This window comes from Diachasma alloeum, unplaced genomic scaffold, assembly GCF_001412515.2.
Source record: "Diachasma alloeum isolate Michigan unplaced genomic scaffold, Dall2.0 Dall_scaffold_00332, whole genome shotgun sequence".
NCBI lineage: Eukaryota > Metazoa > Arthropoda > Insecta > Hymenoptera > Braconidae > Diachasma > Diachasma alloeum.
Window position 1 is genome coordinate 57667 of NW_021680471.1, and position 19155 is coordinate 76821.

At 39.9% G+C, this 19155-nt stretch overlaps 1 protein-coding gene across 2 annotated transcripts in view; it reads right to left on the reverse strand.

Annotated features, from left to right (window-relative positions):
- Positions 1–6743: 6743 nt before the first annotated feature.
- Positions 6744–19155, reverse strand: part of LOC107040402 (serine/threonine-protein kinase grp) — a 281876-nt gene continuing 269464 nt past the window's right edge. For both annotated transcript variants that reach the window (XM_015260481.1, XM_015260478.1), the window contains one exon: positions 6744–7070. In XM_015260481.1, coding sequence (XP_015115967.1) covers positions 6852–7070 — 219 coding nt within the window. In that variant the 3' untranslated portion in view covers positions 6744–6851. The remainder of the gene's footprint in view (positions 7071–19155) is intronic.

The following is a 19155-nucleotide window of genomic DNA, read 5'->3' on the forward strand; positions in this document are numbered from 1 at the left end:
GTCTTGAAATATCTCTATTTGACAAAAAATTTAAAATTGACATATACTAAATCACAAGAAACAGAAATAATTGATTGTTTGGTAGATTCGGATTGGGCAGGTGACATCGTAGATCGAAAGTCGACCACTGGATATATAATAAGATTATACGAGAATGTTATCTATTGGAAATCAAGAAAACAAAAGTCAGTGACCAAGTCCTCTACAGCTGCAGAATACGTTGCACTGTCAGAAGCATTAACTGAAATTGAATTTATCAAAGGATTAGTTGAAGAAGTATTCAAAATTAAACTTGACAAACCGATAAAAATGTATGAAGACAATTCAGGAGCAGTTGCGATTTCAAAATGTGGAAATTTATCAAAAAAATCCAAATACATTGAAGTACAATATCACAATGTTTATGAAAACTATGAAAAGGGAATAATTGATGTCATCAGAATCAATACCGAAGAAAACACTGCAGATATATTAACCAAATCATTGAGTAAGGACAAATTCATTAAATTACGAAAACTACTGAACTTGAAATAATTAATAATAATAAACATTGAAGAAAATACAAATTTAAAGAGGTGTGTTGGGATATGTATATTTGTATTTGTCATAGTGTAGGTGCTGCCGCAGTGTGTGTTGTGCGTAACCATGCTGAAGCAGACGAGCTACGCGGCAGTCAGTCAGTAGTAACGAAAGCCTCAAAGCCACTCAAAGCGAGTAGAATGTAGAACTTAATAAACCTTATATTTACAAATTGTCCAAATCTATCTCTCTAATTCATAAATCCAAACAGATGCCTCATCATCTTACCTCAGAAAACAAAAGTCGACGGTGTCAAATTTCCATGTGCCTGCTGACCAGATCCAAACAAAAAGACTTTTTACATAAAATTGTGACTAGGGATGAAAAGTGGATATTTTACGACAATCGTAAGAGGCGAATGTTGTGGGTTTATCCGGAGGAGCCGTCAACGAGTACTGCAAAATCGAACATTCACGGGAAAAAATTGTTGTTGTGTATTTGGTGGCATTTCAAAGGTCTAATCTATTATGAGATACTCGAACAGGGGAAAACCGTCACTGCTAAGCGTTATCAGGAGCAACTGGTGAAATTGAGGGATGCTATTGAGGAAAAGAGACCTTTTACTGGTAGTGGTACGAGGCAAGTAATTTTGCTGAAGGACAACGCGCGGCCACACATAGCAAAAGAAACCCTGAAAGTTATCTCCACGTTGGGCTGGGAAATGCTCCCACATGCGACGGATTCCCCAGACCTTGTACCTTCTGACTATTACCTTTTTCGGGCGCTACAACATCACCTGGTGGATACCCAGTTCCAATCTCCTGAAGAAGTCCGGCAGAGCATTGATGACTTCATCCAGTCACAACCACCATCTGTTTTTCGAGCCGGAATCCGACAATTGCCCGATAGATGGGAGAAATGCGTGCAAAGTGACGGCGATTATTTTCAAGATTTTGTATCTGTATTCATTTTTTTATAAATACATGTCAAAATTGTCAAAAAAGGCCGAGAATTAAGTCATACACCTAATATTTCAATTCATATAATTTATCGACAAAGTCTCTTGCCTTTATGCATTTTCGCAAGTTTTTGTTCTGTTCGTCAGACGTTGAGGCGTCAGTTCACTAATACTGTCTATGAGTGCAAATGACAATATATTAAACTAGGGGGCTTCGCCCCCTCCTCGCTTCGCTCCCCCCCCCTCACACTGGTGCCTAGCTCCGATCCTTGAAATGTGCCATCAGATCCCAGTGTTATCGGACCCCCCTCCCATAGGAACTCCTAGGGCCACCTAGGAACCCCATAACAACCCCATAGAAGCCCCATAGCAAACCACACAGCAACCCTACAGCACCCCCATCGGACCCCATATCCACCCCATAGCAACCGCATAGCAACCCCATAGCCACTCGATAGCAACCTCATAGGACCCCATAGTAACCCCATGGCAACCCCATAGCAACCCCGAGTCTTATGACTTCTTTGCCTTATGGCTCTCATGATTCTTATGACCTTTGCCTTATGGCCTTTAGTGGCCAATCACTCAACAATGACTGTCAGTCACTAAACAATGACTGGAAAAATTAGAAATGAATTATTTATCCTTTAAATGACATGATCTCAAATGGATTATTAATGCAATAACATTGCGCATACCTTTCCCCCCAATTCTCGGAATTCTCGAGTATTTAGGGATTAGCGTGTATTTCTACTCTCCCCAAATGTTTATTTCGGCATATTTGAGGTATTTATCGGTGATATTAATTTCTTCGAATATTTTTGTCAGATTAGACTATTTTCTATCAGAGTACGGAATTAATATTATTGTTAGTATTGTTAGTTATTAATTGTAGATTTTTTTCTTTTTTTAAATATTTTTTTTGGGAGAATTGAAATGTTTTTTTTTTTGAAAAATTGGTGATTCTCATATTTCAATAGTGAAACACGTAAGAACGATGTTGATTTCTTTTCCTTTTTTTTGTAGTTTTGGCCACCTAATACCCGTCTCCACCTGAAATCCACCCCTCTCTCCACAACCTAGCACACTGAGCGAACCCAGGACCGTTACCTTTCCCCAGAAATCTAGTTTTCTCCCTTTTTGTGTAAATTTTTGAGGTTTTGGCATCAATTAGAATTGGTTTGGTAGAATCATCCGGTTTGGTAATTCCGGCTAAAAATTACCTGGCGCCTATAGATTTTTGTATTTTTGAGTTTAACTAGATGAAGGGGAAGAAGGGCGAAGGTAATAGGCATTTTTAACCCCCATACAAAAATGTCACGTTACAATACTGTTGTCAAAATAAATTACAAATTGAGCAAATGGATGTAGAAACGGCGTTTTTGAATGGGGACATAATATCAGAGGTATACGTAAATCAGCCACAAGGTTATGAAGACGGGACAAATAGAGTTTATAAGTTATATAAGTCATTCTACGGGTTGAGAGTCCCAGGTCGTGGTACGAGTGCTTTAATAAGTTTATGATTGAGAACAAGTTTACTAGAAGTAAACATGATTATTGTTTGTATTCAATGGACGAAGACGAAGATCCTGTATATATTATCCTTTTTGTTGATGATTTATTGATCTGTTCTAAAAATGTATCGAAGATAAATGATGTTAAAACTAGCCTGTCAAAGAGATTCAGAATGAAAGACATGGGAAAAATAAGTAGTTATGTAGGAATCGACATTGACTATGATTATAAAAATAGTGTTATGACCTTAAGTCAGGAAAACTACATTGAGTCACTATGTAAGAAGTACGATCTAGAGAATGCAAAACTATATAAAACCCCTATGGAAATGAATTTGAGACTGAACCCTGCCGAAGAAACTAATGAATTTATCAAGTATCGCGCCTTAATTGGAGAATTGTTGTATGTAAGTACAGGCACTAGGCCAGACATAGAGTTTAGTATAAACTACTTGAGCAGGTTCCAGAACTACTATGATGAAACTCATTTCAAATACGCTATAAGAGTCTTGAAATATCTCTATTTGACAAAAAATTTAAAATTGACATATACTAAATCACAAGAAACAGAAATAATTGATTGTTTGGTAGATTCGGATTGGGCAGGTGACATCGTAGATCGAAAGTCGACCACTGGATATATAATAAGATTATACGAGAATGTTATCTATTGGAAATCAAGAAAACAAAAGTCATTGACCAAGTCCTCTACAGCTGCAGAATACGTTGCACTGTCAGAAGCATTAACTGAAATTGAATTTATCAAAGGATTAGTTGAAGAAGTATTCAAAATTAAACTTGACAAACCGATAAAAATGTATGAAGACAATTCAGGAGCAGTTGCGATTTCAAAATGTGGAAATTTATCAAAAAAATCCAAATACATTGAAGTACAATATCACAATGTTTATGAAAACTATGAAAAGGGAATAATTGATGTCATCAGAATCAATACCGAAGAAAACACTGCAGATATATTAACCAAATCATTGAGTAAGGACAAATTCATTAAATTACGAAAACTACTGAACTTGAAATAATTAATAATAATAAACATTGAAGAAAATACAAATTTAAAGAGGTGTGTTGGGATATGTATATTTGTATTTGTCATAGTGTAGGTGCTGCCGCAGTGTGTGTTGTGCGTAACCATGCTGAAGCAGACGAGCTACGCGGCAGTCAGTCAGTAGTAACGAAAGCCTCAAAGCCACTCAAAGCGAGTAGAATGTAGAACTTAATAAACCTTATATTTACAAATTGTCCAAATCTATCTCTCTAATTCATAAATCCAAACAGATGCCTCATCATCTTACCTCAGAAAACAAAAGTCGACGGTGTCAAATTTCCATGTGCCTGCTGACCAGATCCAAACAAAAAGACTTTTTACATAAAATTGTGACTAGGGATGAAAAGTGGATATTTTACGACAATCGTAAGAGGCGAATGTTGTGGGTTTATCCGGAGGAGCCGTCAACGAGTACTGCAAAATCGAACATTCACGGGAAAAAATTGTTGTTGTGTATTTGGTGGCATTTCAAAGGTCTAATCTATTATGAGATACTCGAACAGGGGAAAACCGTCACTGCTAAGCGTTATCAGGAGCAACTGGTGAAATTGAGGGATGCTATTGAGGAAAAGAGACCTTTTACTGGTAGTGGTACGAGGCAAGTAATTTTGCTGAAGGACAACGCGCGGCCACACATAGCAAAAGAAACCCTGAAAGTTATCTCCACGTTGGGCTGGGAAATGCTCCCACATGCGACGGATTCCCCAGACCTTGTACCTTCTGACTATTACCTTTTTCGGGCGCTACAACATCACCTGGTGGATACCCAGTTCCAATCTCCTGAAGAAGTCCGGCAGAGCATTGATGACTTCATCCAGTCACAACCACCATCTGTTTTTCGAGCCGGAATCCGACAATTGCCCGATAGATGGGAGAAATGCGTGCAAAGTGACGGCGATTATTTTCAAGATTTTGTATCTGTATTCATTTTTTTATAAATACATGTCAAAATTGTCAAAAAAGGCCGAGAATTAAGTCATACACCTAATATTTCAATTCATATAATTTATCGACAAAGTCTCTTGCCTTTATGCATTTTCGCAAGTTTTTGTTCTGTTCGTCAGACGTTGAGGCGTCAGTTCACTAATACTGTCTATGAGTGCAAATGACAATATATTAAACTAGGGGGCTTCGCCCCCTCCTCGCTTCGCTCCCCCCCCCTCACACTGGTGCCTAGCTCCGATCCTTGAAATGTGCCATCAGATCCCAGTGTTATCGGACCCCCCTCCCATAGGAACTCCTAGGGCCACCTAGGAACCCCATAACAACCCCATAGAAGCCCCATAGCAAACCACACAGCAACCCTACAGCACCCCCATCGGACCCCATATCCACCCCATAGCAACCGCATAGCAACCCCATAGCCACTCGATAGCAACCTCATAGGACCCCATAGTAACCCCATGGCAACCCCATAGCAACCCCGAGTCTTATGACTTCTTTGCCTTATGGCTCTCATGATTCTTATGACCTTTGCCTTATGGCCTTTAGTGGCCAATCACTCAACAATGACTGTCAGTCACTAAACAATGACTGGAAAAATTAGAAATGAATTATTTATCATTTAAATGACATGATCTCAAATGGATTATTAATGCAATAACATTGTTTTTATAGTGTTNCTTTTATAGAGTTTGGGATTAGAAAAAGGGGTTAAATGGATGAATGAAAGATTTTTTAACATTAAACCCCATAGCAACGCCATAGCAACGCCATAGCAACCTCATAGCAACCCCATAGTAACGCCATAGCAACGCCATAGAAACCGCATAGAAACCCCATAGCAACCCCATAGCAACGCCATAGCAACGCCATAGCAACCCCATAGAACCTCATAGAACCCCATGACAACCCCATAGCAATCCCATAGCAACGCCATAGAAACCCATAGCAGCCCCATAGCAAAGCCATAGCAACCCCATAAAACCCCATAGCAACCCCATAGCAACCTCATAGAACCCCATAGCAACCCCATAGCAACCCCATAGCAACGCCATAGCAACGCCATAGAAACCCCATAGCAACCCCATAGCAACCCCATAGCAACGCCATAGCAACCCCATAGAACCCCATAGCAACCCCATAGAACCCCATAGCAACCCCATAACAACGCCATAGCAACGCCATAGCAACGTCATATAAACCCCATAGCAACGCCATAGCAACTCCGTAGAACCCCATAGCAACCCCATGGCAATCCCATAGAACCCCATAGCAACCCCATAGAACCCCATAGGAACCCCATAGCAACCCCATAACAGCCCCATAGCAACCCCATAGAACCCCATAGCAACCCCTTAGAACCCCATAACAACCCCATAGCAACCCCATAGAAACCCCATAGCAACCCCATAGAACCCCATAGCAACCCCATAGAAGGACCGGATCAAGCGTCGCCTGAATTTTGAGCGTCGCCTGAATTTTTGGGCTTATTTTCTTATTATATAGAGAGATAAGATTTATATCTTGAGCTTTGAGTCATTTAATGTTTAGGTGGCGAATGTGTATCGAGACATAATTTACTATTATACATAAATCAGGAGGCTGATGTGATTTGTCTTCATTATTTTTTACTTTTTCCCCCATCTGGTTCTCAGCGTCCTATTCAGGGACTAATTAACAGTATACAACCTTTGAAAGATAGACATAAGCCATAAGTGTGAAATGTGAATAAAAATGAAAGTTTTGTGACATAATTTTAATCAATCTGAGTTCACTACAAATACTCTTGTCCATGATTTTTTAACAGCAAAAATATAAAAAGGTCATTTAATGAACAAAGTGGACTGAGTCAAGGCATCGTCTTAGTGGCAACGGCAATTGGCCACGTCACAGATCCTTTGAAGATCACACTGTCCAGTCTTTCTTTTATTCTGATGAAACGTCGTTTGAATTCCAGACCACATCCTTTGGATAACCGAAAATCAACGAGAATCTGTCCATCCATCTCTACCATTATTGCCTTGAAGACTAATGGCATTTTTCTTCGATCAACCGTAGATACCGTGACCTGGAAAAATATTTGTAATTTAATAATTTGTATTTATTGAAAATATTCGAAGCACAATTGATCTTAAATTTTGGACGTTCGATCGTCTATTGCGAGGGTCTCTCGATACTATCCTCTAACCTGACTACAGTGGAGACAACCGGTGGAGGTGTTCTAAGGAGGAGGTATTTTCAAAGCGATTTCCCGTATAATCTAAATAAAGAAATTTCTCCTGCGCTATGTTTCTGGACGCTAGCAAAGAAAAGAAGGGGATGTTAGGAGTGGGGCGTGGATTTTATGGAGCCGAACTACTCACGTGCTAACCGATCCGTTGGTGGCTTGTACTCAAATCGGTTCAACATAAGACGTCCGACGGATGTCTAAATTTAAATTTAAAATCTAAATTCAAAATCAAATAGCTTATAGTGAATATGCGATGGGCTGAAATTGGAAGTAGAAATCCAGAAATCACGAACATTGATAGAACAGGTTTTTCCTATCTTGGTTCATAGGATTGTAAAACGTTATACACAGTTCCTAAAACTCATTGTACATATTATAAAGGTAACTCGGAGAGCCATTTGAAGACAAGAACTGTAACGAAATTTTTGTTTCCGATATTTTGTTTGAGTTATCAATGCAACAAGTAGCTAATCAGTCGCTTTTCTACAATAAAAAGATCTAATGACCTCTCCCATTTAAGGCGGAGGGGTGATGGCATTGAATATCTAATCAATTCCAATCAATTTAATCCTTCTATATTAAGTGAGAGTAACGATATTTTTTTTACGTTGACCCTGACCGTCAGAGTCACATTGCTTGTAGGAATGGAATGGCTCTTGCGACGTGCACTTTATCGCAGGTTTATCCACCCGATCATGGCGACAGAAAATAATTTTTCCAGAGCATTGTGTATTTATTGCCTAATGGACTGCCATTATTTTCATTTCTCTATATTAAGTGAAAGAGGAGATATGGATTTTCAAAAAAAAGGATGATTTGCGCCGTATTTTTGCGTTGTTGACGAATAAATCCTTAACGCGACGGAGATAAAAATTTCATCACTTTTCGCCTCTAAATAACGCCCCCCCCCCCCCCCCCCCCCCCCCCCCCCCCCCCCCCCCCCCCCCCCCCCCCCCCCCCCCCCCCCCCCCCCCCCCCCCCCCCCCCCCCCCCCCCCCCCCCCCCCCCCCCCCCCCCCCCCCCCCCCCCCCCCCCCCCCCCCCCCCCCCCCCCCCCCCCCCCCCCCCCCCCCCCCCCCCCCCCCCCCCCCCCCCCCCCCCCCCCCCCCCCCCCCCCCCCCCCCCCCCCCCCCCCCCCCCCCCCCCCCCCCCCCCCCCCCCCCCCCCCCCCCCCCCCCCCCCCCCCCCCCCCCCCCCCCCCCCCCCCCCCCCCCCCCCCCCCCCCCCCCCCCCCCCCCCCCCCCCCCCCCCCCCCCCCCCCCCCCCCCCCCCCCCCCNTTACAAGAAACTTTAGTTGAAGATAGATTTCCTAGATTGATTCATCACCCCATTTATCAAGTTTCGCATGTTGCTATGAACAGATTCTTCGTTTAACAAAAATACGTTCTAGTTTATAATGTAAATGGAATGTCTGTTTTCTTAATATAGAATAAAGCATGCACGTGAATGCCTTGAACATTCGCAACGTCATGCGATTTGTTGAGCAAATTCTTGTGATCATTTTGACTGCTGCAGACCAAAATATGGCCCAAAACCACTTCCAACAATTGACAATGAACGGTAGAGAACTTCGTTTTAATTTGAAAAGATACGTTAGTAAATAGTACCTCCTCGTTCGGAAGGAATCGAGATGCACATATCTGCTTGATAATGTTTGTAGATGCATCAATTAGTTCGATACATGACAAGGTTAAAATTACATTCAATAATTGCATGGAATTTGCCATTTTTTTTAATTTCACGGTCATGAAAGCTAAACAATTAAAAATACGTGTCGTTCGATCCTGGAATTCCCACTACTATTAAATGACCTATGGCATATTTCAAAGTAAACAGAGATAGTAGGGAAAAGAATACGTCCAAGTGAAAGCTTTTGTTGAATTTAGAATTCCTATTCTAAAAGGGGCATACACATCAATCTCAATATCTGACTCGAAAATGTGTCCACACGATTTTTTATTGGCTGTTTGCAACTTGAATCAGATATCTCAAATCGAAATATGACATCACAGATGCTTATTGGCTATTTTAAATTGGCACGAATCGCTGTTGATCATTGTCCAACCGCTCAGGGACTGGTGTTTTTAACGATTACAATCTAACCTCACTGAATACAGAAACTCAAGGAATCTCAATTTGAGATTTGTAACCAGATTTTCTCGTTACGGGTTGAGATCCCCTTAAATAGAGATATGTACTGTTAAACTTATTAAAACAGAGAGGAAGAGGCATCTAGAGGCGGCTGAAATAAGCCGGGAGTAGATGAGATGATCCACAGACCAATGAAAGGCTGAAGGCATAAAGGTTTTGGGTGGAACCGCGAGCCCTGGACGTCTGGAGGACGTCACTAGACTTTCGCTATTTTAGAACTCGCCCAGCTAGGTTTAGGGGAAAGTGACCCCACGTATAGGGGTTCCAACTGGGCGATTCTAAAGGCTGTATCGGGGTAGACTAGGGACCAACGTAGCCAGGTGAAAGGAGTGGTACCTCCGTGATTCCGCCGGGTTGATGGGTGGGAATAGAGTAACGGAATGACCTATCATCGTTGAGATACCCAGACTAGGAGGCAAGGCCCTAGGAAGATTCCGAGTGAGTCAAATGCGAACGCTTGAACTGAGAGGTTGGAAAAATCTCTAGGTGTGCTGGATTGAGGAATGGTTGAAGAAGCCATTATATGGAGTTTCGGACATCACGTAGCCTCGGTGAATAACCGTTGGCGACGAGCGTAGGGGGATTCTCCTGCATCCCCCGCTAGTAAAAAGGAGTTATTTCGGAGCGCGAAGTTACGACTTTGTTGTCTCCGGTGTTATGTAGCCTCGGCGGAACGATTCGGAAGCATATGGGCCCGTGGGCCTGAAATAGAGAAATCCTCCTGTCGGCCCGAACATACGTCGACGATTTAGTACTACCCGGAGGCAGTGACGCGCGATGACCGAAGCGGTAACAGGTGGTTGAGAGTGTGGGTGGTCGTAGCGTGGGTAACGTAGTTCCACCCTGGTTAGATCAGCCTCTTAACGTCCCAGGCTCTGAGAAGTTCCGACTGATTCGCACTTGACTCTGAAAACGCCCCCGAGTCGAAATACTCGGGAGGAGAATGAACACTGGAAGAGTCGAAAAACTCTCCAGAAGGGGCATGAATTTAATTCATTATGGGGATTATGCTGTAAGGCATAACACGGCTTGAAAAGGCTCGTGAAGATGTGAAAGTAATACTCCTGGTGGACCTCGCCCACTCTACCGTATCACGCTGATGTTAGCTAGGCAATCCATTGTCCAGCCAAAAAGTCCTCTGGGTAGACGAGAGTGCGTCGGAAGCCGGTTTTCGTCGAACCTCCCGTGAAGGTTCGGCTGCCGCCCAACAAACAAGCGATAGGGACGGCTAAAAAGTAGTTTGGGTTCTTCCTGGATGAACAACCCGGGAAAATATACTTACAGGTTCCTTTAGAGATAAGAATAGCCATTGTTTCTTAGATTATTCTCATGACTGATCATTGCTGAATGTAACGGATAGAAGGAAAACAGATGGTATGCCCCAGATTTAGTCAATTACGTTATTGTTGAGTATGTGGATATACAGCATTGTCAGCGTGACACTTGCCAGCGTAACTGAATTATGCTGACCATGTGATGAAATATAAACAATAAATGTATAGTTTAAGAGACAGTTGGATTTCTACAGATCAGAGTTGGACTCCGACGCGTACAAAAAAAGTAAACTCTTTGTAGTCAGTGAGATGACGCAGCTATTATAATCAAGTAATAAATTCTCCTATTTAAATGCCGATAAACCATTGGTGGGATTTATCCCTTCAAGCATAGAACCCACTATAATTAAGAACCTACTATAATAATAAGTACCCCCCACGCTGGGTATAACACAGAGTTCATTGTCAAAAGTTGTAATATTTGATTAATGAAGGGCAATAAATCATTCTTTAAGTACGTTTGTTTACTTTCCAGTTGCATTATAAATAATCTACAATTATCTATCATTAATAAGTGGTAATTAGAACCACTCAGTTCAGATTCCATTTGTAGCAATGAAAAAAATTGAGTAAACATTATTTCAATTTCTCTCAAATATGCAAATCTTTCATGATAATCTCAAGAAAACGTTGAAAAAAAATAGATGAACAAATCCCCCAATTCTGTATAGGAACAATTGGATCAAAGTTTTGAAATTGTAGTTTTCCATTTTTTTATCGAAAAGTATAGACCATGAGAAGAAAAATGAGGGCAGCTGGAGATCACTAACTCAATAATTAGCGGAGATATTGAAAATTGAGTTTTTCAGTTCTAATGACAAGTAACTAAGAAAAACAAAAACAAGTGGATAACCGCATTTTCTGTATATGGGTATAGTTTATGTTGCTAACAAATTAGCAATATGCTTTCAAACGGATTCTCTATTTTTGAAATTTATTGCTCTTATTTTTTATTACTCTTTTTTTTACTGCATATCGCTTCATATAATCCCGTATGACCCCCATATGAGCTGATGCGATCCTTGCATGACCCCATAACACCATATGACTTCGTATGACTCTCATTTGAGGCCTATATATGACTCCATATGAACCCATATGACCTCCATATGACCCTGTATCATCCCATATGTACCCATTATGACACCATATCGCCTCAGATAACTTCCAAATGACCTCATATAACCCCCATATGACCCCGTACAACTTTTATGATCCCTTATAACCCATATGACCTCCATATGACCTAAAGCTTGATATTGCTACTATGCAACTTAATAAATAGTTATGCTGTTTTTATCATCTTTGCACTTCATACAGAAAAGTATCAAAACAATCTTTTTGAGCCATGATTTCATTGATATGACTGTTAATTTTTCCAGTTCATGGAATCATGAAAAAAAATGAGAAAAAAAAATCACAAACTATATGCTGTAACTCAACAGTGATCGATGCGATCCGCATCATATTCTGATAGAATCAAGAGGTTATCAATACAAATTTTTTAAGCCATGATTCATTTCATTCTGATAACAATTCTTGGACTGAGCGTCGAAAAATCAATTTTTGAAAAAATACCAATATTTCACAAACTCTATGAATAACTCAACATTAATTGGTGTCGATGGATAGAGCCTATTAACGTCTATACCCATGGAAAAATTCATAAAATTTTATCGAGCTACTATGAAGAAAACTGCGAAAAAAAATGGTAAAAAACTCCACACGCATACATATATACATATAGACACCATGTAAAAATCGCATATTCAGAATTTTTAGACCATATTTTGTTACCCTGACCCAAACACTTGGAAACTTAATTTTGAACGATTACAAGGCTTCTATTCGGAAACAAAAAATTGAACCCATAGATTTTTTTGAAAAATTTTTCAGCATTTCACAAGAAATATAGTTTTTTATGGATCTATGTATTTTGGCATGGAAAGTTGAATAGAAAATTTGAAACGGTCATTTGGGGTCATTTCCTATATTTTTTTTTTCATTTGTTTTATTTATCGTGAACTTAAGAAAATTTGCTAACGAACACCTATTTTCAATTTCAGTGCCCTGAAAAATTCTCAGGCGAAAAGGAGAGAAGTAGGGTATTATGACCGGAGCGGAAGAAGGGGTGGGGTAGCCCATGTGACCCTGGAGGCGGTAACGATGCGGAGGGGAGGTGAATTTAATATTCTGAAAAATTTCCGAAATGACAAGAATATATTGGGTGTATGACTTAATTTTTATAGATTTTTTCTTCGGGCTTAAAATTATATTTAAAACAGAAATATTTTTGCGGTCTTTTGTGGTTTTGACAGGATCGGACGAAAGGTTTCAGAACACCGAACGACAAGTCAACGTGAGTTACATAATCTCTCACAATAGCAGAGTTTACGATGGCAACCGATAAACAGCACATTCGGCACTGCATTTTATACGAATTCCAACAAGGAAAAAATGCTTCTAAAACACGGGACTCAATATGTAGTGTTCTTGGTGCCGATGTTGTGTATTATGAAACGCGTAATTATTGGTACAAACGTTTTAGAAGTGGTGATTTCGATCTTTAGTGATCAGCCACGTCCGGGACAGCCTCGAAAGTTTGAAGATGCAGAATTGCAAGCTCTACTGGATGAAGACTCAATGCAAATGCAACAAGAGATTGAGTTAAAAGCTCAGTTAAGAGTCACCCAAACAGCTATTTCCAAGCGTTTGCATCAAATGGGAAAAATCTAAAAACTTGGAAGGTGGGTCCCATATGTGTTGACAGAACACAACCTAGGTCACGTATTAGGTGTATAACTTAATCTTTCCCTTATTTTTATAAAAAAATATATCACATTATGAGATACATGAATACCAGATCAATCCTCGAAATATCGTCCATTGTTTTCGATGACCTTGCGCCATCGATCGGGCAACGTACGAATGTCATGGCGAAAAAAACTTGCAGGCTTTGAGGCGATGAAGTCATCGACGAATTTTCGTACATCGTCTAGAGTTTGGAAGCGACTTCCCTCCAAAAGCTGCTACATGCACCGGAACAGATGGTAATCAGAAGGGACCAAGTCCGGTGAATAAGCCGCGTGCGGTATAACCTTCCAGCCCAAGCTTCAAATAGTTTTCTGAGTCGCGTGAGCAACATGAGGTTGAGCGTTATCATGGAGCAGCATGACTTTCCGGCTCCCTTGCCCAATAAATGGCTTCTTCTCATCAAGTACCTCGTTCATTTATTCAATTGTCGACTGTAGCGTTCTGCAGTAACTGTCTGACCCGCTTCTAAAAGTTCGTAATACAGTACACCCTTCATATCCCACCAGATGCAGAGCAGAACCAACTTCTTCATGTGAATTTTTTGTTGGGGAGTGGATGCTGATGGTTGTCCGGGATCCACCCATAACTTTTTCCGTTTGGGATTAGCAAAAAAAAATTTTTTTTTCAACTCCCGTCACAATTTTTGACAAAAAATCTTTCTTCTGGCACTTGGCGAGCAACGAAAGGCACGTGTCTTCTTACCTTTTGTATTTTTCCCATTGCGTGTAATCGTTTCGACACTGCTACTTGAGTAACTCCTAGCTGAGCTGCAGGCTCTTTTTGGATTTGCGCTGAGTCTTTGTCGAATAATTCTTGTAATTCAGCGTCTTCAAAATGCACAGGCTGTCACAATCACAATCTTTAAAGCGTCTATACCAATATTTACACGTATCATAAGACACAATATTACTTTCGAGAGTAGAATAAATCGAATGGTGGGCTTCAATGGCTTTTTTTCCTTGTTGGAACTCGTAGAGAATATAGTGCCTAATGTGCTGCGTATCGGTCGTCATTGTATATACTACTGTTTTGTGAAGTTATACAGCTCTCCCAGACATGACATATAGCGTATTAAAAACAGTAAGGTCCACTCTTCAAAATCGCCAACGGACGGGTAAATATTCAAATTTTAAATCAGACACTGCACTCGATGAAAAAAAAAAGGAAAGATTAAGTTAAACACCTAATATTAGGTGTATGACTTAATTCTCGGCCTTTTTTCGACAATTTTGACATTTATTTATAAAAAAATGAATAAGGATCTAATCATGAAAATAATCGCCGTCACTCTGCACGCGTTTCTCCCATCTAGGAGACAATTGTCGGATTCCGGCTCGGAAAAAATATGGTTTTGACTGCATTAAGTCATCAATGCTCTGCCGGACATCTGCAAGAGATTGGAACTGGGTATCCACCAGGTGATGTTGTAACGCCCGAAAAAGATGATAGTCAGAGGGCGCAAGGTCTGGAGAATATGTCGCATGTGGAAGAATTTCCCAGCCCAACGTGGAGATAACTTTTAAGGTTTCTTTTGCTCGTACCACTCCTAGTAAAAGGTCTCTTTTCCTCAATGGCATCACTCAATTTCACCAGTTGGTCCTGATAACGCTTAGCAGTGATAGTTTCCCCCTGTTTGAGTATCTCATAGTAGATTTCACCTTTGGAATCCCACCAAATACACAACAACAATTTTCTCCTGTGAATGTTCGATTTAGCAGTACTCGTTGACGGCTCCCCGGATAAACCCACGACTTTCGCTCTTAAGATTATCGTAAAATATCCACTTTTCATTCTCAGTCACAATTTCATGTAAAAAGTCTTCTTGTTTGAATCTGGTCAGTAGGCACATGGCATTCACAGCATCGACTTTTGTTTTGTTTGAGGTAAGATGGTGAGGCACCCAACGACCTTCCTTCTGTATCTTTATAAACGCCTCGAAATAGCTCATTGACTCACTCCGAGAGTATCAGCAAGCTCGTGTTGTGTATGACAGGGATTTTCAACGTGGGGCACAGGTTCATGGGGCTCGAGTTCATTGGGAATATAGATTTCATTTTTCTGCTTGATTGTGAGCCTTCAGTAGTAATTTTTATTTTTTATTTTCTGAGAGTGACAAATATTTTCTTTGCATTCAAGACGCCGACTACGGTTATGCCGTCTAAGTTGAATTTGCCGATTCACTCAGACCATTGTAATCCGTTGCATTTTCGGATATCAAGTGCCTCCGAAGGCAGAGAAAAAAAAAACATATATACATATTATGATTGAAACAATCATATATGTCAATGTATATATGTTTAATATGTATAGGGTATTCTGAATGAACTCAACGAGGTTCAAACCCTTACCCCCTTCGATTGTATCGCCGATTTTTTCCTATATTGTATACATCATTAGATGACTATTCAATTTTTTTGAGATTTTTTGACGATACCAGGAACCCGCTACGATTTTTTTCATTTTTTCAGCTTTTAAGAGCGTAACTCCCGTAAATATTAACCGATTTAGAAATTTTTTCTTTCAAAATTTTCGTTTTTTTATCGCCGATTCAATCAACATGACTATGTATTTTTTGTATATCACGTTCCATGAGATTTCATCATAAAAGAGTAAAAAATCCCGCTTTTTCCGACTTGGACCCGATTTTTTTTTCAAAAAAATTCAGTGAATTTGTGGTACCAAAAAAGAAACTTTCACCACAGGAAATCGTGGTTCTCCCATTTTATCATTATCAATTTCAGTTTGAACAGTTTTAATGATAAAAATTTCATAATTGCAAAATTTTTTCGTATGGGAACTTGGATATACTATTTGAATTTTCCGTGTGGGAAAACATTGCAGTATGTCTAATCTTTCAACCATATACAATTTTCCATGTAACTAACAGGTGGCGTTAGTTGGTATTTCTCTTGTTCTGCGTATGTTTTTGTTTACGAGAATTCCACAGATTGAAAGGATTATCTCCCCAGACATTGCGTTATTTAAATAGTGATCACTCAGTTTTTATAATATGGCACCACGGATTACGTTCCGCGGTCGTTGTTGCAATCCTTTCGGATTGACGAATCATAAAAAAACGAAAAGTTTACGCAAAATAACACAGGTGGTTCAAAAACGATGGAAATTGGCTATAGGGGTTAAGATCTGCTGGCCCTGTCGACAAAAGTTGAATTCAAAAATGGAGGCAGCCAGTGAAGATACAATGCCACCTAATAATGATCGATTGAAGGAAACTCTAACTCCACAAGAACAAATACTCTCACAATCACGTGTCAATCAATCATCTGATAAAACTTGTATTCCAGAGGATGCAATATCAAGACAAGGGAGTTGTAGTGAGCGCAGCGAAATTTGTTCTCAAGATCCAGAGTCAATGGAGCACATGGATTCAGATTGTGTGCGGGAATACAAATTAAGTAAGGTACTGAGCATTTATTATTCTTCCAGAGATTTTTTAAATGGGTTCAATTGATATATTGTAGCTTATGAGTCGAGTAACAGTATACCCTGCTCACAACAATCCAATGTGTCCGAATTGACCATGGATATTAAATTGCCGATCATTAATCAAGGACTACAATTGTTGGACGAGTCTCCTATCGCAGCCAGACAATAAAGTGAAGAAATTAGCATCTCACTTGCAAAAACAATTGGTGAGGTCTTGCGATTTGATTTTTGAATCCAAGCAAGAAGTTCTTGATTTGCAGTCAATGCTCAATACGTTCAAACAAAAATTTCACGAAGAAGAGACCACTTAGACCCAGAAAATTCAGTTATTGACTTTACTACCGATAGATTGGAGTTTAAAAAAAGTGTCTGATATCATGGGCGCTTCTGATTATATGATTAGACAGGCAAAAGAGCTCGTGCGTATCAAAGGCATTCTTTCTACTCCAGCCTCGAAGCTAAGTTTATACTCATTCCTCTAACTTTCTCTCTTTAATGCTCGTTTCTTGAAATAATAATTTTTACTCATTTGCTTTTTTAGGGCGTAAATTAGCGATTCAAACCACTACTGAAGTACTGAATTTTTACAATGACGACAGATACTCTAGTGTAATGCCGAGTAAAAAGGATTCAGTATCTAGCCGTGACACTAACGGTATCAAAATCTACACTCAGAAGCGATTGGTTTTGATGAATTTAAAAGAGTTGTTTCAACTTTTTCGGACGGAACACTCGAACGTTACCATAGGATTTTCCAGTTTTGCCACGCTACGCCCGAAACACTGTGTTCTGGCTGGATCGAGTGGCACACGCACTGTCTGTGTCTGTTCTATGCATCAAAACATAAAGCTAATGATACTCGGTACGGTATACTCATCTCGAAATATCGATAAACCGGATTAAAAATTAAAAATTTTAAATGAAAATATTGAAATTTGAAAACTTTGTGAACTTCAAAAAGTAAAGAACAAAGCCACATAGACGTAACATCATTAATATCGGGATATTCCCCGACTTTTTTTTATTAGTTTTGGTGATTTACGAATTTTTCGAATTTCATTTTTTCCGTCGCGGGTTTTTAACTTTCAATTTTTTGTATTTCCTCCTTCGTCAAGTTAGTCAGTTGTTCATTTATGGTGAATTAGGATTTTAACTGTTTATATTCCTAACGAATAGTAAAAGTTCCATTAGTTTAAATTCACCGCCCGAGGGAAACGTGAGCGTTTCATTTTTAGGGAAATTTTGGTCTATCTAGTAATTTGTAGAAAATTGTTTGTTTGAATGCAATTTTCTAAACTTCAAACTAATGGGAAATCGAGCTCCGCTATGACGTTCGCCATGACTTTTACTACCTTTTGAACGCCCCAACAATGAAAACGTAGCGCCCAACGCATATGCCCCACCGCTGGCGGCCGGCGGGAGTAAAAAAGAATAACCATTGAATTCTGTACAATTTTCAGGTGCCAATTTGAAGAAATTAACAGAAGACACTCGTTATCCCCTGGAGACTTACAAGGACCGCATTGATTTTATGATTTGTAAACCGGCTACCCCTGAATGTTATTTACGAAAATGTGAGAATTGCCCAAACAGTGCCATCTCGCGTGATATAATTTCCAACGTATTAGAAGAAAATGATTTTGACGAAATAAGATACAAACAATGGATCTCAAAACCTCGTACTACTCTCATAACGGTGATCCAGAACATTAGTGATTTTGCAGATGAGTTTTCTGAGAAAATGCACAAACTTCTGCCTCATGCCTTCATATCGAAAGAACAGAGGAACTATATGAAATTGTTGAGAGATTCGTTACAAGAGGGAGAGTTTTTAGTTATTTGCGATTTCGCCGAGAACTACGCATTTGTCGGGCAGGATGCGGCGCCTGGGTTTCACTGGAACAACAACCAGGCTACTATTTACACAGTCGTTGTTTATTACAGAGAGAATGGTATCATTGCCCACAAAAGTTTGGCGATAATCTCAGATTGCCTACACCATGATGCTGTTGCCAATTTCAATTTCATCGAAACAATTAATAAGAATATTACGAAAGTGTATTATTTCTCAGACGGAGCTCCCTCTCAATATAAGAATATAAAAAATTTCGTCAACATTTCTTATCACAAGGAAGACTTTGGTATAGATGCGGAGTGGCACTTCTCTATCACTGCACA